The sequence below is a fragment of the Urocitellus parryii genome, chromosome 3 (genome assembly GCF_045843805.1).
Source record: "Urocitellus parryii isolate mUroPar1 chromosome 3, mUroPar1.hap1, whole genome shotgun sequence".
Taxonomy (NCBI): domain Eukaryota; kingdom Metazoa; phylum Chordata; class Mammalia; order Rodentia; family Sciuridae; genus Urocitellus; species Urocitellus parryii.
The window spans coordinates 133,565,116-133,587,899 of NC_135533.1; the positions used below are offsets into that span (position 1 = coordinate 133,565,116).

Below are 22,784 nucleotides of genomic sequence, written 5' to 3' on the forward strand. Positions count from 1 at the left end.
GGGGGAACCCATTGCTTTTCCCACAAATGCACACCTGTGAAGTTAGTTATTGTATGGATAATTTATACGTATTGCTAACTTGAAACATCATTGAATTTTCTTTTTTTCTGGTAAAATGGAAAGTTTAATTGGAAGCTATTTCCTGGGCAATTTCCCTTCAGCGCAGATGTAGATGGATTCTACCTTTAGATTCAGTTTGGATGGTACATTGTGTTGACTACAAAGAACCTGCATAATCACTATTCCCTGGGAGCTTTCTGCCCTCAGCAGTGTACTCCAGGAGCTCCCCAGGATTCTTAGCAAACAGAGGACAAAAATAAATGTGTGTGTTCACAACTTTCCTCCAAGTTGTTTTAAACTTCACATAGAAAAATGTAAAGAGATGACCCTCCCTCACTGGATATCAACATTTTAAGCAAAACCCCTGTCCCAGTCATACACAAGAAAGTTCAACATCAAAAGGTAGGAAAAAGAAAGTGAGAATAAGCTTCTTAGATGCTGTCACTAAAGAAAGAAGTGCTCAAAACTTGAAAAACCTGACATCCTGTATGGAGACCCAGGAAATGATGTGACGCGGGGCAAATCCCAGGGAATAAAACTCATTTGTAAATCACACAGAGCTCAAAGACTGAAATTTCTTCTCTTCGTGTTTCAAAAAAATTCCAGAGGTCAAAGGAACAGGTGCAGGTGGAAATGTATATAAAAATACTGAGCAGCGCTCCTAACAAATAAGGAAAGCTACATTCAGTCACCTCTCATGTGTGTCCAAACCCAGGCCACGGGCTGTACCTGCCCACTGTGCTTTAAAAGGTCTAGGAACAGGAAAATCACCATCCAAATCTCCCCTCACTACACACAGCCATTCGCCATGAGATGACTAACAATGTCTGTGGGGTCGGGTTTACTCTACCTGCACTGAGCTGGTACCAGGCTGTAGGCAAAACTGTTGTCTTAGAATTCCTCCAGTCCCTACATTTAGCTGTTTTAGAGGCATTTCCCAGCTTAAAACCCAGCTGATGTAACTCTCCAGGCCTCTGAAACATGCTTAGAAAGGGCTCCCTCCAGACCTCCACGAACTCAGCTTTGTGAAGTCACCCTATTGCTGATCAGACTCACTGCTCCACCGTTCAGAAAACAGAAGGCATAAAGGTGAATACAACATAAGAAAGGAGTTTACATCTGGTCCTGCAGTCTTTCCATATAGTCTCTGAAGTCCTGTGAGTCCCCCAGCCCCATGTCCTGGCAGACCCACTTGATGTTGTCATCACTGTCAAACAGGATGGAGTTGGTGTACGGGCCCCCATCCTCAGGGAGGATGGTGGTGTAGGAAGTAAACTTGACCCTCTTCCTCTTCGGGCCAGAAGAGTTTACAGGTTCGTTTTTCATCTCTTTCTCATAGACATAGTCAGAAGGTCTGAGCAGCTGACTGTGGAAGGGCTTCTGGGAACCTCCGTTCAGCAGGAAGTTCCTCTCCTCGAACTGCAGCCCCCTGTCTATCATGGTCGTGCACTCCTCCGAGGGGAGCGTGATGTCCACTGGGTTCTCCAAAAGCTCCACCTCATTCCCAAGCCAGACCCAGTCGTGGGAGTGGGGGATGTTGCCCTGCTCGCTCACCGCAAGCCTTTTGTGTCTGTACTTCCAGGCAAACGCCACGCAGTTGATCAGGAAGACCAGGATGGCCAGGCAGAAGACGCAGAGCAGGGCGTACATGCCAATCTCCAAGTCTGTCAAGCCCCTGGAGGCCACTGTAAGGTCACTAGGGTTACTGGATTCTGGAAACTTTCCCTGGGTGGGGAAGCTGGTGAAGGCGTCTGCACCACCACTCTTGAGTAGCTTCTTGTCCTTCCCCTCCCCAGGCAGCGGCAGGGTTGTGCTCCTGTTGGTCCTGTCCTCTGGGCCAGCAGGGCCCCCACGCTGGAGCCACTCCTGGACTGCTCGCTCCTGGCTCCCTTCCCGCTCTATGGAGTTGCTCAGGTGATCTTTGTATTCCCGGTTCACGCCCTCAATGTCATTGCTGCCTCCTCGGTGCTCCTCCTCCATGCCTGGTGCAAACCTGACCTTGACGCTTCCTTTACCCACAGCAAGAACACTCTTCCTCTTGGTCTTCTGGCAGGGCTCGCTGATCATCATCTCCAACTTTATCAGGGGCCCTTGTCCTTCGCCCTCTGCGACCACAACCGGCCACTGGGACTGCAAGTTTGGCTGGACAGACACCACCATTTCATCCAATGATGAGACAGTTATGGAAAAATCCTTGGGATCATAAATGTCTAAAGGTGTCACGGAGCCATCACTGAACAAAATCCAAGAACTGACTATGGCTTCCTGAGGGAAACGAAATCAAAGCATGATCAGCTCCCTTCAAATTTACAACATAAGCAAGATTTCCTATATAAACGCTTTTAAGTATATGTAGAAAAAAATCTTCCATTTTATAATCTTTACCAGTTCTTGTCATGCCTTGAACTGGCATCAATAATCTGCAGGAGCTCCACTGGTATGAGAAATAAATAATAAGCTTTCATGAATTCACTAAAGTGTAAATTAATTTACTGCATGCCATATCAAAGAATTTGACTTTGACCTTTCTAAAAACACTTTGAAAGATCAGGCAATTTATCTGAATCAATTTTAGGTGCAACTAATCAGGCTACTGCTAAAGATAATATCGCTTTGAACCTTCTTTATTAGGAAGCCAATGCTGATGAAGCAAAACGCACACTGATAAATTTCTTGGTAAACGATGGATTATGAAGTTGGACTGCTTGAACGGCCCACTGCCTCGGTTATCTTTATAAATGATCTGCAACAGCCAGGCACAGTGATGCACACCTGGAGGTTGAGGCAGGAGGATCATGAGTTCAGGGCCAGTCTCAGCAACTTAGCAAGATGCAGTATCAAAAATTACCCATTTGGTTTGGCCAAGGTAAAAAAACATGGCCCTCAGCTCACAGTCCAACAGCAGACTGTGCCTATCACAGGTTATCCTGCTGGAGAACAAATGGCAGAGGAAATGAGCCTCCGTCTCTACACGCTTTCCTAGACCCAATGTGCTGGGGGAGATGCAGGGAGCAGCTCCAAAAACAGCAAGGGGCTGTGAGACCCTGCTGACCCTCTGTGTAGGACAAAACGACCTGGAGAGGAGCTGACCATGGACCAGGGCACAGGCCTCCAGGCTCTCACCTGCTGTGGGGCCTGGAGGACATCCTGGGCAGCCACTGTGGAGACGATGACCCTTCGGTCCACCCTGTGAGGCTGCAGGGAGAGGGACAAGCCAGCCACCAGCTGAACGCCCAGCTCCACGATGGTGACGCGGTCATCCAGGACAATCACTGTCTTCTCAGCCAGGATGGAGTCAGAGAGAGGTGAGAGGACCTGGGGAGTAAGTGAGAAAGCGCGGTCTCTGCCCACGTGACAATTTCAAGTCCTGGAGCTGGCGGGGCCTCGGGAGACTCTGCAGTGCTCTACAGAGCGCACACAGGAAGACTGCTTACGTAGGTATCCTGCCATTGTCCAATTAAACTTAGCACTTGAAGGAGTTTTATAAAGGTCACCTTAATCCACTTCCTTTCTTGGGATTCATGCCATGATAACAACAGTGTATTTTCTGAGATAAGCTTGTTTTAAGTTAGAGGCAATAACTCAAATTGCTTGCCTTTGTACTCAGCACTCAAAGAGTAGCGCTTTCCCAACAACCGACATTCAGGCTTTGAAAGCAGTGGCCTGTGGTCAACTCTTTTGAAGGAAATGGTGCTCAGCCCTCTTCTCCTGCTCACATCCCTTCCAATAGGCAGGTTAGATGCCTATCATGGGACAATATGATCACTGTGTGGACCACTATGGGATAACTGGATGAACAGTTAAAGTGGGGCAGGGAATAGTCATGTCCTAAGGAGCCATTCCTACCACTTTACCATCTAATGTGCAACCATGGGAGACTGAAACCGGGACAGGAATATGTCAAAGGCACAATTTCTAGAACAGTCCCCTAAATGTTGACCTTAACCTTCAAACATAATGAGAAAGCACTCTACAATCACACTGTTATATGGCATAGCTGGCTCTAAAACAAGGGTCTCCCGAATTATACAGGAACCCTTAACAGCAGAGTGCGTTTCCCCAGCTGGTAGCAGGAGAATTCAGACTCTAAGTGTGAGAAGGACTGAATCCAGCCATTACTGATGAGAGAGGGATCATGTGAGAAGGAATGGAGGGGTCCTCTTAGAGGATAGGGCAACACCTGGCTGACAGTAAGGAAACTGTGACCTCAGTGCTATAAGAGAGCTAAGTTCTTCCAAGAAACTGAATGAAATTAAAAGCCAATGGAGTTCCCAAAACTCCAAGATTAAGGGCCAAGCCCAGCCAGCACCTGGATCTCAGCCTTAGGAACCCTGAGCATAGAACCAGCCCACCCACCAGGACTGTGTACCCACAGAATATAACTTAATAAACTACTGTTGTCTTGAAATGTTAAATTGGTGGTAACATATTACACAGAAATAGACAAGAATATAGAATGTTACATATTGAATTCAACTTTGTCGAAAATTAACTTTGGCAACACCTAAAATAACACATAATTAACTAGGAGCAGTAACATTTTAAATTTGCAAAAATAAAACAATCTGTGACTTTTTCTTTTTTAATCTTGCCAAAATCAGTTAGAAATTATTTTACTATTAGTATGGTGAAAATAGAGAGCTTTTAACTATAGATTCTTTGTGATTTATAGCCAAATACATGCTTTAAAAAATCTTTGCCTACTGTTAAAGGTATAATATAGCTAAATGGTTAAAAGTCAAAGTTGAGGAGAAATTTGCTTTCAGAGGTTCTACCACCTCCTAGTACAGATTTAAAAAAAAAAAGTGTCATATCGGGAAAAGGGTGACTTACACTATGTGTTTCATTTAGCTTTCTCTGGTAAAAACAGATCAGGCATTTTTCTCAACCCTCTCAGAAAATACAAAATGTGTTTAGGTTATTAAAATTGGTGAATACTCTATTGCTTCTCATGATTCTGTTACAGGCAGACTCGGTATCTGCACATTTGCACAATCACCCTCACACATGTGCACACCCCTGCATGGCAGCATTTTCCTGCACCATCAGCAGGTACTGGTGTTTGAGAGGTGGCAAAACATGAACCCCCTGTACCTGAACAGTGGTGATTCCCGGCTCACGACCAACCAGGGTCCTGCCATCCTGTAACTGGGCGACTCTGGGCTCCTCCACCTTCATGAACTCTGTCACAAGGTCAGTGATGTCAAACTGCCAGTCTGGGCCCAACATGTAGGTCAGCTGACCCAAGTCAGATGACTCAGTCACAAACTGGGTGAGGACGCGCACCAGGGCATGCTGGTACTGCAGGGAGCAGCCTCGTCCCTTCTTCTCCTCGTCCTCCTCGTCTTCACTCTCCCGGGTGGGCCTGAACACAAACAGACCACAACAGAGTAAGCGTCCTTGTTGGGAAGGAGTGTCATGTGCCCCTGGTTTAGAGTCCAGGTGACGGCGCAGAGTGAAATAAAGTGGCTTTTCTCAGGCCAAATCTGTTCATCCATTGATTCACTCAACTTTCAGCAGTTAATTCATTCAATACCTTTTCAGCAGTCACCGTGAGCCACACAGGCTGCTTCACACTTAGAAGGTGGACAGCAAGTGCACCCTGGCTTCCCTGGTCCACTGCCACAGGAGAAGCCAGACCAGACAGGCAGAAATGGAGCCTCTGCTCTTTGCCTTCTGGAAACTGGGCATCAAAATACGATTCCCCATGTGGAAATGAAGAAAGACCGTGGCTTCTGAAGCAGAAATGCGAGGTCCTGAGACACAGGAGCTGTCTGGATTCCTGCTTGCACTCCCTGTTGGGCCTTGAGCCAGGTGCTCTGCTCTCCCATGGGCTCAAGTACCTCATGCTGAAAATGAAAATAAGAATGGCCGCCTGTTCCTCCCCTTTGGGAGTATAAAGATCAAGGACTAAGGACATCAAGGTGTGAAGACACTGGGAAAGCCCCTTAGGAACTGCAAAGATAAACCAGGAGCCAGTAGGCTTGGCCTGCTCTCATTTCCCACTCCTCACTGGCCTGGGCCAGTGGACTCCACAGAAGCAGCTTCCTCCTGCTTAGGCCCTTGGGGTGCCAGAGCGCTCTCCCCTGGCACATCCTGCCCTCACCCACAAGTACTGCTCTGGGAGCAAAGCTGCTCGTGTTACTGGTAAAACTTATGAGTGGATCTTTCCTTTCGCCCATTCTGGCTTTTGCTTTCCTTCACCAAGGCTCTGGCCCTTCTTCCAATCCTGGCACATGCTCTCCATCTATCCACAGCCCACCCTGAGAAATCCTCTGGTTCTGCAATTCCAGAACCTTCCCCTAAAGAAGAACCTCTTCTGTGGCCTCATAGCAGAGGACTTTGATTCATGGCTGTTGCCTAGTCTGTGACCACCAGTGAGGAGGAATACATGAAGGGATGAAATGACAGCAATTCCTATGTACTGTTGTTACACCTACTATGGGCCTAGTCTCCCCACAATGACACCTGACTTTACAACAGCCACACGTTTAACTCATTCATTCCTCACAAAACCTTCAGACTGAAGTTGGACTGCTATCCTGATCATGTGGATAAGAAAGGGGCCACGTAACTGATCATGTGCAGAGGCAGGGCCAAGCCCAATCTGGTTGTCCTGTGTGCATCCTCACTGGTTCTACAACTAACCTCATCTTCACTGTGGCTATGACAAAAGGCTTACAGTGGTTAACACGTGTGTTACAGTTTAGATCTGAGGCATTCCCAAAAGCTCATATACGGAACGGTGAAATAATGTTCAGAGGTGAAAAAATCAGATTATGAGACCTGTGACCTATTAATCCACTGATATGTATTAACTGGTGGTAACTGTAGGCAGTGGGGTGTAGTTATAGGAGGCAGGTCACTGGGAGTAGGCTTTAGGGGTTTATATTTTGTCCCTGCTGAGAGTGGTACTCTCACTGCTTCCTGGTTACCACATCCTGAGCTGCTTTCTTCCTCCCTGCCCTTCTGACATGATGGTCTGCCTCACCTCTGGCCCAGAGCTATGGAGTATGCTGACCATGGACTGAACCTCTCATACCATGAGCTGAAACACACTTGTCATTCTCTATGTTGTTCTTGTCAGGTCTTCTAATCTCAGTGATGCAAACTGACTAAAACACGTGACAACTGCTAACTAGCAGGCTTGCATCCAGTTCCATTTGATTTCTGAAATATGTGTTAGTCACAATAGGTCAATCTGCCTCCTTGAACCAGCACTGTGACCAGCAATTCCAGTTTCCTGAAGCGAGAAGTAAAGATCTTTATGGGTAAGAGAGATGCCTTCAGAGGGAAAGGGACATAGCATTAAAAACATTGTGACATACTGAAAAGTCATTCCCATTCTATTTTTGAGTCCATCAGAATACATCACCAGTACTGTTTCTGTTCAATGCTACAAAGTCTTTAAATGCTGTCCTGATACTTAACAAAGACACACAGAGAGACAGCATCTACTCAGAAATTTAAAACATTGTTTTATTTGTATTAATTTTTGATACAATTTATTTTATAATAAATGATACCAGCTGTCTTTTTTGTGCTAGTGATGAGAAGTTCCCCTTAATTAAGTGGATAAAACTGAAAGAAGTGCATTATAAAGTATATTTTACACTTCATTAAAAGGTGGCAGTATGATAAAAGTTGTCAGTAAATACGTGAACTTTTAGAAGTTCTGAATTATTGAAATAAAACAGTTCTGTTAGGTTAAGATAAACTGTATTCTATTAATTCTTTTAACTTTTAATTTTGAAATAATCACAAATTCACTGAAAGAAAAAAAAAAGTATGGAGAGATCCCATACACTTAATACCCAGTACTGCAAAGTGACTATGTTTGTAATGAGAGGACAATACCAAAACCAAGCAATTGGCCTTGGCACACACAGAGCTCATTCAGATCTCACCAACTTTAGAGTCACTTGTGCCTGTATGCATGCATGGGTGTGCAATTTAACCTCCATGCATAACTTATTTTGGCCTGGTAACAAATTTTGACCACTTGGAAGGTAGGCACCTTAACTCCATTTAGGTTCCTTGGCCTCCCTGCTTTCACAAACAATTGTTTTAAAGACTTCCTCTATGTGCTTTAAGCACCACATTGATGAGGTCCTAAGTTTTTGTTTCAACCAAATATGATTGTCAAATATAATTTAAGAAATTCATGAATTCAGGAAGACTTCTATCCTATTTAAATTTCACTGATTCTGACATTCTTTTTTCCTTTTCAAAGTTCCAAATCTTTTTCAGTTATCATTTTCTTTCTTTGGAGAAGCTCCGCCAGCCATTCTTTGAGGGTAGGTCTCCTGGAAATAAATTTTGTCTCTCTTCATGTAAGAATGTCTTTATTTCCCCTTCATTCTTGAAGAATACTTTTTCCAGATATAGATTCAGGACTGACAGTTCTTTGCTTTCACCACTGGAAAAATGTGCCACGTCTTTCTGGCCTCCTTGGTCTCAGGTGAGAAATTCACCCTCATTCAAATTAGTGTAATATCAGGATGTTTTTAAGATTCTTCCTTTGTCTTCTAAGTTTCACAAGCTTAATTATGATTTGCCTTGGCATGGATTTCTTTAGATTTGTCACTTTTGTGATTTCCCAACTTTTCAAATCCATAAGCTGTGTCTTTTGTCAAATTTGGGAAGTTTTCAGCCACTATTTCTCAAATACTGTTTCATCCCTATACCCTTTCCTGTCTCCTAAGATTCTAATTACAGAACTTAAGATCTTTTGTCATTGTTCACAAGTCCCTGAAGCTCTGTTCACTTGTTCCCAACCTACTTCTCTCTTACTCATATTGAGTAAATTCTTTTGTCTGTCTTCCACTGACTTGATCCTCTGACAGCCCCAGTGACAGTTACTCTCTTTTTCAGTGCTATGATTTACATCTTCTTCTTTATGATGAGTACATGTGCTTACTGAGATTTTCTAATTTTTCTGTTTTGTTTTGTTTTGGGGCTATTTGTAATTCCTCACTGAGAGCTTTGTTTTTTTCTCCCTGCTTGGTATAACAAGTGATTCTCAATTTTCTTCTGCACATTCTAAATATTATGATAGAAAACCCTGGATCCTACTAAAACCTGTTTTAGTAACTTTGTTCTGTTTTAGTGCACAAGTGCTGATGGGCTTTTCTGAGCTTTGGCTCTAATGACAACTTGGGCTTGGAGCCCAGGTGATCTGTTTCAGATACCATGGGGTACCCACTCCTTCCCTGCTAGTTTTGCCCAAAAGGCAGAATGCACAGCCCTGGAAGAGGTGGAGGGTGAGCCAAAATCAAGAAGCCACACAGGCAGTCAGCTCTGGGCCTGTCCTCTGGGTTTCAGGGAAGAGTCTTGAGTCCCATCCTCGGCCTCTGCTGAAGGGCCCACTTTTCCAACAGGGAGTCTCTTGCTTTTCCCATAGCTGGCCATCTAGTGATGCTAGAAACTTCAACATCCTTAGATCCTGTTCCTTTTTATCAGTCCTGCCTCCATTTACCCCTGCTCTTGCATTTTACCATACGTAGCAAGAAGACTCCAAGGTGCACACCCATCACCTCCTCAGCCACAGCCAGCCAGCCTCACTTGCTTTCCACATACTGGCAGTACCTAGCTCTGCTGAGCACTCTGCGGCCTCCTAGCAAGGATTGGCCTTCCTCAATTCCCTCCAGGCCCTCAGTGGCAGCATTCTGAAGTCTAGATTTCTACCAGCCCTGCAGTTGTCTGTGCAGTGAGTGATTTCCCCAGGATGCTCCTCTCACATTCTAAGCCATCACCACCTCCCTGTTGCCACTCAGGCCAACCTTGGCCTTTCCTCTCCTGTTTCTGGCCTTGACCCTGATGAGCATATGTGAGGGAAGAGCCCACCTCTAGGATCTGTCTGGTTGTTGCAGGTTATTTGGATCCTTTTGTTGAAGGACTGGGGCCCCCATTTTCTGACTGGTGCACATCCTCAAGCTACTCCCAGCTCCTAAATACTGTCACCCTCTCTCCTTGAAATGTGGCTCAGTCCATCTTCAAAGCCAGCAACACCCTGTCCAAATGTTCACACCTTCAAATCCCTCCCACTTCCACTATGCTATTGGCTACGGAGAAGGTTCTGCTCTCAAATGGCTTATCTGATGGGTCTGGCCCACCAGGGTACTCTCCATTGATCAGTTGTTTGTAGCTATTTCTGTGAAGTCCCCTCACCACCCTATCAGATCAGTGTTTGGTGATGGGAATCTTGGAGAGCAAGCAGTTCACCTTTAGCATTCTCTCTACTGGAGTACGCATCACATCACTGAATTCTTGGGACAACTTTTCAGTAATATTATTCTCAATTCAGATAAAGAAACTGAGGAATGGACAGGTGAAGCCACAAGTTCACAGAGTTTAAGTGGGAAAACCAGGGTTTAAAACTCAGTCAGCCTCACTCCAGAGCTCACAGTCTTAATCCCTGCATTATGTCCATGAGAAATGACCAAGATCCATGAGCAGGGAGACTAAGGAAGAGGAACACAAGAATGAATGGGAGTGAGATGGGGATGGAAAACAGCTGAGCCAATGCCAGGCCCCATGCTAGGCACACCTATCATCTCACTGAATCCTCACAACTACTCTAGAAAGTGTTAATACTAAAATGTGAGTGAGTCCCAAGTCAGACTCATCTGAACCCCAAGCACAGACCACTGTAACCCACTGTGGTATGGTCCTCACCTTCTGTTGGAGGCCACCGGGATCCTCCAACCCTTGATCTGGCTCAGCTCTGTGTCTGAGATCTCAATCTGCAAGGGGAGTCGGGGCGCCCAGACAGTGACTTCCACCTGGGAGGTGAAGTGCTGGTGGGTGAAGTTCACTATTGTGTCCACTTTACTCTTCATTTCCTTCCCATTCACGAAAATGGAGTCACAGTTGTTGGAAACCTTTGGGGAAGAGAGAGAACCATGAGATGCACCAGAAAGAAAAGCACAAGCAAAACCTAACAACAGCAAAGCACGTGAGCAGTTACAGCTCTGATTATTAAGACACCAGGATGACATGACTCCCATAAAAGGGTAATTTGTAGGCACTAATTAGTGACAAATACTGATAAACAGACTCCAGAAAAACCATTTTGTTACAAAACTCTGACAAGTAAACCCGTAAACATAATTTAATGAGTTACACAACCTCTGTTGCTTTTGCTATGTGCTTTTTCTTTATCTTACCTTTTTTCATGAACTCAAACCACCACCAATCAAACACCAGGTGCAATTTGTTTCACTCTGGCAGCATATTAGAAGATGCACAAAAGGTTTTTGTTACATAAAAACATACTTAACTCAAGCTATAAAGAGGATCTTCTGAAAAACCAAGAGAGCTTTGTACTAGATTAAAATCCTGGTAAATCCATGAGGCAAAGCACTCACAAAATGTGCTAGAAACACAGATGCAATTATTTTTGCCCCATTAAACTATAAGTTTGCAGAATAGTGGTAAGGACGTAGCATTTTAGCATGGTCTTTTTACTCAGCGTTTGGAGGCTCCCCCTTTAATTGATCCACTCACAGATTCAGAATTAGACAATTTAAGGCTCCATTTCAATTCATATCTTCAGGATAAGCAAATAAAATGTTGCTGCCTTGCTCTCCTGGCCCATCAGGAAAACGTATAGATGAGGGAAGGGGAAGGAGTGGGCATCATGTCATGAAGAGGAGACAGAAAATAAACCATCAATTCACAACAGATCACAAAACTGCAAAGGGGCCAGAATCTCATTTTACAGATGAAGAAACTGAGGCTACAACATAACTGGCTAGAGGTCTGACAACTTTTTTTTAACTTAACAAAATAAGCTTATTATCTTGAAGTTCCAGAAATCAAAAGTACAAAAATCAATCTTGGTTAAAATTATCAGAGCTGGGGCTGGGGATGCGGCTCAAGTGGTAGCGCACTTGCCTAGCATGCATGACCCACTGGTTTTGATTCTCAGTACCACATAAAATAAATAAATAAAGATATTGTGTCCACCTAAAAAAAAAAAACTAAAAAAAAATTTAGCAGAGCTGTTTTCTTAAAAGTCTGTATCAGACTGGGCGCTGGCAAGGCTCACAGCTCAACCAGTGATGGCACCACACAGCCAGTCTGACAAGCCACCAACTAGAACCTGACACTTCCCTTCCTCCTCTCTTCACCTCGATCTGGAGCTACAGCTCAAACCTCTGCTCCAGGCCTCAGAACCAGGAGCCCAACTGCCTGCTAAGCATCATCAGGTGATTGGCTTAAGAGTGACATCAGAAATACCAACTTCCACACCCAGGGAAAACCTCCAAGTTATTTGAGACAAATTACCACCCTCCCCTGCAAAATGGTACTAATATAAATGTGCTCCCTGAGGAGGAAGTGGAGGCCTCCAACCACCGACCAATCACATTTCTGGATGTGGTAGTTCACTGTAGATTCAAACCAAATTCTCACCCTTCATCACAGTCACAGAGAAAGAACCTTGTCATTTCCACTTCACAACATCAGCATCATCTTAGGGAATATATAAGTGAAATATATTTCACTTAGGGCACTAATTAGAAGATCAGCTGAAATCACAGTGACCCTGACTGAGTAACCCTGGTCCACAAAGCAATGCAGAGGTAGCCAGAGAGCAACTGGGTCATTTTGTAGTCCCCTTCTGCCCTGTCAGAATGGAGTAGTCCAAAGTCCCCTTCTCTTCAGAATCTGCTCTTCTGAGCAACAAATCTGCCCTGGCATCACAGTGGGTTATTTGTGGAGTACTTTGTGTTGATGATGTTGTTGCTCATGTGGCTATTCTTATTGAGTATTTTAAGTTCTTGTATATTTCATATAGTAACTTTCTGTCACATTCATCGTTTGCAAAAATTTTCCCCCATTCTGCAGGCTTTCTCTTCCCTCTATGGCAAGTTTGCTGCATAGAAGCTTCTCAGTTTGACTAATCCTATTTGTCTATTTTTACTTTTATTCCCTGTATTTGGGGGGGTCTTATGAAAAAGTCATTGCCTATACCAATGTCACAAGATGTTTACTCTGGTTCCTTCTAGTGGTTTCATAGTTTCAGATCTTTCATTTGAGTTTCTTACCCATTCTGTTCTCATTGTCATTTTTTGTTGTTGTTTGTGTTATGGGGGATGAAACCAGGGCCTCCCACATGCCAGGCAAGTGCTCTACCACTGAGCTACAACCCCAGTCCTCAAGTTTATTTTCATACCAAGAAATAGAGGTCAAATTTAAATCTCCTCCTAGTGAATATCCAGTTTTTCCAGCACTATTTATTGAAGACATTCTCCTTTCTCCAACATATGTTTTTGGCACCTTTGTTGAGAATCATTTGCCTGTAAGTACATAGGGTTATTTCTGAATCTATTCTGTTCCACTGGTCTGCATGTCTATTTTTAAAGGGATAAATTCAAGTGGCCAACAAATTCATGGGAAAAAATCCCTCAACTTAATTAGTCATCAGGGCCATAAGACTCAAAAAATACTATCTCACCAAAGTTAGAGTGGTCATCACCAAAAAGAAAACAAAGAACAAATGATGACAAGGATGTGAGTGAGAGGAAACTCTCATACATTATTGATGGGAACGCAAACTAATACAGTCATATGGAGAACAGATGGAGGCACTAAAAGTAGATCTACTATATAATCCACTTCTGGATATATCTCCAAAGGAAATGATATCAGCATATAAAAGAGATACCTGCCACCCACATTCATGGATGCACTGCTCACAGTAGCTGATATAGAATCAACCCAGATGCCATCAGTAGATGAAAGGATAAAGAAGCTGTGCTATATACACACAGTTGTATATAATGGAATATTATTCAGCCACAAAAGAATGATATTTCATCATTTACAGCAAAGAGGGTGGAATTGGAGGGTATTACATTAAGAGAAATAAGTCAAACTCCATGTTTTTATGCATGTATGTTTTTAAAAGTTAATCTAAATGTTTAACAGTGATTACTAGAGGCTGAGAAGTGTTGAGGGGTGGGTAGTGGGAGATTGGATAATGTGTACCAAAAGAGTTAGATAGCGGTAATACGTTCTGGTGCTCTACAAAAGAGTTGGGGGACAAGTCTTTGCAATGACCTATTATGTTTTATGTCTAACCAGAGAGAAAAGTGCAAAGGCCCCAATTATAAGGTAGTGAGAAGAAAATGGAAATATTAATTGTCCTGATTTGATCAGTACCCACTGTATACATGTATTGAAATATCACACTGTGGCCCATAAACATGTACAATTATTGTGTTCATTTAAAGTTTGAAATGTTTGAGATGAAAATATTAACTACCCTGATTTGAACATTATGTTCTTTGTGTAAGCATAAATTATCACACAGTACCCATGAATTTATAGAATTAAAATAATACTGTTTTTAAAAGATGATACAGGCGATAACCAAAAATACAAGCAACAATAAATGTTGGCAAGAATGTGGGGAAAAAGGCACACTCATACATTCTTGATGGGGCTGCAAATTGGTGCAACCACTACAGAAAGCAGTATGGAGATTCCTCAAGAAAACTTAGAATGGAACCACCATTTGACCCAGCTATCCCACTCTTTGGTTTATACCCAAAGGACTTAAAATCAGCAACTTCAGTGATGCAGTCACATCAATGTTTCTAACAGCACAATTCATAATAGCTAAACTATGGAACCAACCTAGGTACCCTTCAACAGATTAACAGATAAAGAAAGTAGGGCATGGAAACATAACGGAATATTACTCAGCTTAAAGAATAATAAAATTATGGCCTTTGCTGGTAAAAGGATAGAACTGGAGAATATCATGCTAAGAAAAACAAGCCATCCCCAAAAACCAAAGGTTGAATGTTTTCTCTGATATTCGGCTGCTAATTCACAATAAGGGGGTGGGGGGGCTGGGGAAGAATGGAGGTACTTGGATTAGTACAGAGGGGAGTGAAGAGGGGAGAGGGTGTAGGGGCAAGAAGGATAGTAGAATGAATCAAACATTATAACCCTATGTGCATATATGATCACATGACTATATAACTCTACATCATGTAAACCAGAAGAATGAGAAGATATAAACCATTTATGTATGATGTGTTCTACTATCATGTATAACTAATTAGAACAAATTTTAAAAATTTCTTTAAAAGATGATAGTAGACAGTGGAGCTAACAAGTCTCTTGGCCCCATAATTACAGTTTGAGCTGAAAAGGGCATTTCTTTGATTCTTCAAATTTTAGGAAAAAAAGAATACTTTCCCATTTTCTCTGCTTTACTTTTTTAAAGGGGAGAAAATGAAGAGCAAAAAAAAATCAGCTATTTTGGGGGGCATGAATGAAGAACTTAAATCTGCATTATTGTGCCCAGGAAAGGGAACAATCAGAATATGATTTCTATTTAGAGCAGAAAAATGGAATGGAGGGTCATGCTCTTACTTTAAAATCCCATGATGCTGACTCAAAGTTAAACCTGGCTGCCATCCATTTAGATACTTAGGAATGGTAACAGAAGTCCTATTACAAAGCAAACCCTCTTCCCATGGGAGCACTACACTGGGGCAAGTGGAGGTTCAAGAGGAACCGTTCCTCTGGAGCAAAAGGATGTAATCTGCCCATGCCTTGCAGACCAATCCATTGGTTCCCTGCCAATCAGAAGGCTGCAGTGCACATATTGGGAGGTTCCCTTCTGCCCTCACCTTCTCCCTGATGCAAGTAGTTGTCACCGATTGCTGGGACTTTCCCAATCCTACCTTTTAGAGTACAGACCTCAACTCTCCTACATTTATGAAAAATTCTGGTTCTTCTTTGACAACTACTTCCCACCCACAACTAATTCCACTTTGGATCACTCTGAACCACATCTCACTGCCAGGAACACTTCATCTTTGGAAACCATGAGAGTTTTTTCCTGTCATTAGAATTGAAATCATAATGCAGTGATTCTGCACCCTTTCAGAGCATGTGCAGATTTAACCCTGCCTTGTATTTCAGGAATTGATGTACAACTGAAATGGACAAAATAATTAATTATTTAAAAATGTAAAAGAGTGAAATAATTTAGCAGTTCTGTATGTTATTATCATTTTTCTCTCCAAGGATATAAATACCCTTTAAAAATGTATGTTCTCCATCCTTGTGTGATTCAACTAAAACAGCTCATTTAATATGGCTTATCATATTGAATGCTAACATCTGAATACGTGAAAACATACAGGGGCCATATCAGATATACAAAAAACAGAGTTCCCCACTCCACGGATTCAGCAATTTACAGCTGGCCCTGTTACTTATGGGTTCTGTATCTGTAAATTCACGCTTTCTAAAAATTATTTGTAATCCCAAAAGCAACAGAGGACTTTTGTGGTGACTGGTGGAAACATAGACTGCACTGAAAACTCTTGAGTCACCTGTCCCACGCACACACCCCCAGCTGAGTGCTCCCTGTCACTTTACCACAACTTCCAACAGGACCACCGCCTGCGGGGCAACTCACTTTTGCCCAGGGCATCGCTGCCGGCCCTTCCTGCCGCTCCACACAACAAGCCCCACCGTTACTCCCTGAGGGGTCCGGATGCTCACTTCATCTGTCCAGAATCCAGGCAGGAAAAGGCTGCCATATGCTCAGTTTCGTGAGGGGGTCGGGGCGGACCCCGCCCAGCGCTGCCCAGGGGCTGAGGCCACACAGAGGCAGCTGATCCCCTGAGGCGTAGGGCCGCTTCCCCACTCACAGGCAGCGATCTCGCCCGCGTCCTTCCACCGCTTTTCCCCGTGTGGACCGTGTCCGCAGACCTGGGGGTCACACAGACAGGACCCCACCGGCCACTCACCACACATCAGCCCTCGGCCCGCACCTCCTGGGTTCTAACACCACTATGGCTTCCTTTCTCTTCAAGAGACCACGGCGCTCCGCCCACCTCAGCCTCGCTGCCCCTCCACTGATTGGCTAGGAAGAGGCACGTGGTACGACCCTGGCCAATGCCGAGTGAGAAGCCCGCTAGGGATTCTGGGAAAGGGCTCCTTCACCAGACACTCCAGAAGTGACACATCCTTCCACTGGATGTTGTCTCATGGAAATGCAGGAGGATTGCCCCAGGCTCCAAGAACCTTCAGGGAGCTGGCCAGGGCCTGGCACTGTGAGCTGGGAAGGATGGAAGGAACCCAGGTGCTGCCTTGGCCCTGACCCGGAGAGGCTGCTGGACTGGCTCTGCCGGAAGGCCAGACTTGAAGACCTTCACCGTTGTGAAGACCATGTTCATGGTCACCACCAAGATCATGCCAAAGACCCCAGCTCAAGGGCCACTGCTCAGAGGGCCTCCCTTTAGGCTTGTCCACTCCAAACTTCCTGTACCCTTCTGGTGTCCCTCTCCATCTATATTACTCCACATTCCTCTAATTTGCTGTGCGTGCCCCTGAGTACACACTACACAATTTCCTTACGCTTGGAATTGTTGCACGATTTACATTATGTAGATTGCACCAGATTGCTCTGCTATGCTACATCATTTCCTTCTCAGTAGCTATTCTTGGAATGCTCCTGGTTGATTCTTATCCCTGGACTCCACCTGAAGGTAATCTGCCTGTGGACCTGTCTCCTCTTCACTCCTCTGGCACAGTGCAGGTCGCTTAGAAAGCATTCAATAAGTAGATGCTGAATTTGTTACCAGGTCACAACCGGTTCTTCTGGGACCTGTTCCTCCCAGGCATCACCAAAAGCAGTGTGTGTCTTGGTGAAAGGGAAACGGGGGCACTTAAACGAGGTCTCATGCTGATGGCATAAAGAAAAATGAAAGTAATTTCAAAGATCATTAGAGAAAACACAGTGGGAAGACACAAAGTAGGTAAGAAAACACAAAGCTGTTACTTGTATGACCTTGGAGTCCCAGGGGTCAATTTGGCCTTTTTACTAGGAACTGAGATCCTATATATGAAATTACACAGAGTACATGTGTATTGGGCTAGACGAATTTTAGGAGATAAATGATGAGATATTTATGATGAGATAAAAATTAGAATCAGATTTCCATCATTTTTCTAAATGATACCTTCAAGGCTGTCTGAGCCCCAAGAGGAACATTGAAAACCAAATGCTATCAATCCTAATATAAGAAGAACTGAGGACAGGGTTGGAAACAGACAACTTGTGTCACATTAATCTATAAGCATGTGTAAAATGGCTTGTAAATGTCATCTTAGGAAATTTGCCTTTAGAGGTTAATATTTTTACTGTCAAATTACACTTTTGCAACTACATTAGTCATGAATAAAAGAGACCAAAGGGGACTCTCCAGATGTAAAGATATCTCCTTGCGGATCTTGTAAGACATAATTTCCTTCATTTTCTGTTTAGGAAAGCAGCAGAAATTTCATCTGCATTACCAGTCCTCTGTGTTTGCCAAATTGTCGACCCATTGGTTAGAGATGGGAGACTGTGCATTAAACCTCTTTCTTACGACACCTCCCCCAACCCAAGAACTGTGACACTAAGTTAGAAGGAAAGAACACTACAGATTCAGGTAGTATGTTGCTCACAAAATTCACAGAATAGATTGAAATTTTATACCAAAACAGACAAAAAGAAAAACCTAGTCAATTGAAATCTGAACCAAACACTTTGTATATACTACTGTTTAGCAAAGTATACTCTAAGGTACAATAGATCCCAATCTATTTAATTTACCTTGAATTTTTGCCAAAAAATAAAAAGGAATAATAGTAGCTATCATGTATTTTTTATTAGATAACAATAATTTTCAAAGATTTACTTAGAATCATACCAAGTAGACTCTCCAAATATTCTGTATATGAGGTGTTTTGTCCCTATGTTACAAATGGGAAAACTGAGGCCCAGGTTAGGCTGCTTCTCCAGTGATCACAACAGGCAGATGCAGAGTGTGGGTTCACACTGGGGTCTGTGTCAGAGGCCTCCTAGGTACAGTGTGTTGCTGCCTTGCTGCACCCCACACAAGGAAAATGTGGCCTTGCCTCCAGAGGACCGACCATAGGCTGATGGGAAAAGGCAAGACCTAAATGCACACATGGGGACCTTTAACCAACCTTGTTGAGATATAATTTATAATTAATATGGTGCATATGTTTAAAGGGTACAGTCCTATGAATTTGATGCTGTATATACCTATGAACCCACCCTCCACTCAGAATATTCCTGTCACCCTGAATGCCTCTTTTCCATCCATCACTCCCTGAGTTCCTGGCTCTGTGTAACTGCTGATGAGCTTTCTGCACTGTAGAATCACATGTGCACTCTGTGCTCACGAGATGCCCAGGTCTTGCTGGCTGCATTCGGTCCATCTAAACAACAAGAAGGGGCTGCTGCTCACCTTAATTTGAGGTGCCCATGACATCTCCTGCCCAAAGAGACTCTCTGTCCCTCATCCCCCACCACTGGACCACCTCTATAGAGGGAAAAAAAGGAAGAAACAAAAAAGCTACCCAAATTGCATTCAGCAAAGCTTAATTCTACCTTTTTAAACAAGCACTACCAAAATGGTGCCCCTTATCAAGACTATGCCAACAACCAAGGCCCAAGGTTAGGATTTGGTGCAAAGCTTAGCATGTACTTGTCTATGGGATGTCTTCATTTAAGCACTTTATCCCTTCACAGGGAATATTTATTTTTATTTTTTTTAAATTTTTATTGGTTGTTCACAACATTACAAAGCTCTTGACATATCATATTTCATACATTAGATTGAAGTGGGTTATGAACTCCCAATTTTACCCCAAATGCAGATTGCAGAATCACGTCGGTTACACATCCACAATTTTACATAATGCCCAATTAGTAATCGTTGTATTCTGTAACCTATCCTATCCCCTACTATCCCCCCTCCCCTCCCCTCCCATCTTCTCTCTCTACCCCATCTACTGTAATTCATTTCTCTCCTTGTTTATTTTCCACAGGGAATATTTAAAATGCACTGCCAATATAGGTTTATATGAGAGCCCCGTACTTCACATGCATCCCAACATGCCTGGAAAGACAGTGTCCACCTGCTAAGCCCAGCAGCACATGGTGCTGCTAGCATCCTGCACAGTTGTGACCAGGGCCCTGGGCTTCTGGGGAGCATCTCTGCAGCATAAATGCCACGTGCCACATGCACAGGTGCAGGGGCCACGAGCTTAAGTCTTCAGGGTGGGTATATAGATAAGCCACATAAAAGACAAATATTTTGCAGGATTCTGAATCATAGTCTCAGAAAGAGAGGAATATTGAAGGATAGAATTATTTGTGTTTTTCAAACTTGTTTTGAAACTACTTTTGTGGGGGAGGTATTGAAGATTTAACCCAGGAGTGCTCAACCACTGAGCCACCTCCCCAGCTCATTTTTTATTTTTTGAGATGGGTCTTGCCAAGTTGCCAAGGCTACCCTTGAACTTGTGGTCCTCCTGCTTCTGCCTCCCAAGCCACTGGGATTACAGGTGTGTGCCACAACAACTAACTGAAAGTTGTTTTGTTGTTGTTGTTGTTGTTGTTTTTAAGAAACGAAACTTTTGCAAAAAGAATACTGTGAACTGTGAACTTGTAAAAATCAGAAGCTAAGAATTTTCATCTCTGAGATTTTAGGAAAAGGGGGAAAGTAGCCTCATACCATCTACTCCAGGTCATAGGAAGGCCCACGCTAGACAACTGGAAGGGCCAAGAGAAGTCTGGACACCCACGTTCACACTCACATTGAAGATTTCTGGGGAGGTCCAGGAAAACAGACCCCAACCAGGGTGAGAGAGGAAAGCCTGGTGCTCAGGCAGGCTGTGATGGCCCAGTCAGTCATCAGAATCCACCCCTTAATTGATTCTGAGTGATTTTGGCATGGGAAGTGCTGGTTGAATCCTGGCTATAATCCTGGTTCTGGCTGGTCTGAGAAGGAGCCCCTGGGGTGAAACTACAGGGATTCTTACTGTAATGACTTGCATGCCTCCTACACATCTCTCCAGACACAACTCCAACACCACCTGCTCCACGAAGTCACTATGGCCCGTCAGCCCTCACTCTCTTGTCCCCATTTCACTTTGCACACACGTTTAAAGGAACATTTCTAAATCGTGACCATTGAGGCTAAGGGTCAGGCCCAAATCATCTATGCAGCTGTAGCACCAGGCAGCACAGTGTGTGTTTGTAAAGTAACAAGATTAACGGAGACTTCAGTTCCTGTGAGGTTTGAGCCAATGGCTTCTCAGACCAAGTCTCCCAAAGTTAGGTTGTCTGTGTGGTGTGGTTACCCACTCAGCCATGTCTCCACATCATAAACAACTTGATTTCCCACTGGGAAAGACAGCCATGGAGGCTTTGAAGTAAGAGCAGGAGGAAGTCTGCTGGTGACATACCCTTAATCTCCCCATCCCTCCAAGGATCACAGAAGGAAGTCACTTGCTGTAGGTTCATAACTTTCAGAGACAGCTTGCTCCTGTCTCCCAAGCTCACTCAGTTTGGGAATGACCAGTAATAGTTCAGTTCTGCCCACCCAGTTTGGCCCCCAGCAGGCAGGTGTCTGTGGGGGGTGGGCTCCTTGCACTAAATGCATCATTTCCTGAGGTACTTTAGAAACAATCCGATAGCTATTTGTTTTACGTCCTACCAAGTCCCATGTTCCATACCAGAAGTGGCACATGTGCCAGGCTTGAAGAAACGCTGAAGCAACATCTATAGATGGATTTGCAAGGACACAATTAGAATTTCAGACAGCTTAGCAGAGACTTCAAGTACTAGACAGCAAAGAGCACACTGAGCCCACTGTCCTACAAGAAGGCTCTGAGCATGACCAGGGCTGTGCCCTCTGAGGAGCAGCAAGAGCCCCACACAGGAGGGAAGAGAGGCTCTAATTACAGGTCCTAAATAAACAAACAAGCAAACAACAACAAAGCCTGGAATAGGGCTCTGTCAAGTGTATCACCCCAAACAGCAAGTTTTCAGTAACAACAAGAAAAACCACAAGACATGAAAAGAAGCGTGTCTTAGCTGAGACTGCCACAAGGAAATACGACCCACTGGGAAACTTCAGCCTCATTGTTTTCTAACTATTCTGGAGGGTGAGAAGCTTGAGACCACAGTGCTGGCACACGTGGGGACTGCAGGGGTGGAAAGAGTATTCCCAGCCTGCCCAGCCCTGCCTCCCACTGTGCGCACACCTTCCTCCCAAGGCTGGGCCTTGGGGCATGCAGAGAGGAGAGGAGGGTCTGTCCTCTTCCTCTGCTGGAGGGAATGAGCCCCATCGTGAAGGTCCCACCTGTATGACTTCATCTAAACCTAATTATGCCCCAGAGCACACCTCCAAATATCATCACATTGGAGCTTAGGGCGTCACCACGTGGATTTGATGGAAGGAATCAAACATACAGTCCACAGTAAACAGAAAACTGTCACCCACCCACAGGGGGAAAGGCAGGTGCAGAAACTTCCTATGAGAGCTCACATGTCGATCTTAACTAAGATTTAAAAATACGGAAGATATATATCATACAATATATAAACATATATATTGCATATTATAAATAATACATATAAAATATCATATATTTTTAAATAATAAAAGGATAGTAATATGACAATGTCATAACAAGTAGAAAATATCAGAAAGCAAAATTATTTTTTGGAAAAAAAAATCCAGAGATTAAAAAAAGCACAAAAATTGAAACAAAAAATCTTTTAGACAAGATCAAACTTAGGATGAGGTGGACAGAAAGAAGCGGCCAAGCTGAGAGATTGATAGAGATTATACCCCAAAGAACAAAGGAAAAGATGATGAGAAAAG

At 43.8% G+C, this 22,784-nt stretch overlaps 1 protein-coding gene across 1 annotated transcript in view; it reads right to left on the reverse strand.

Annotated features, from left to right (window-relative positions):
- Positions 1 to 1,173: 1,173 nt before the first annotated feature.
- LOC113192755 (transmembrane protein 132B) overlaps positions 1,174 to 22,784 on the reverse strand; it is a 212,480-nt gene continuing 190,869 nt past the window's right edge. The window contains exons 6-9 of the mRNA XM_077796456.1: positions 10,738 to 10,943; positions 5,155 to 5,425; positions 3,184 to 3,375; positions 1,174 to 2,325 (exon numbers count right to left, since the gene is read on the reverse strand). Of these exons, the coding sequence (XP_077652582.1) occupies positions 1,174 to 2,325; positions 3,184 to 3,375; positions 5,155 to 5,425; positions 10,738 to 10,943 (1,821 nt within the window). The remainder of the gene's footprint in view (positions 2,326 to 3,183; positions 3,376 to 5,154; positions 5,426 to 10,737; positions 10,944 to 22,784) is intronic.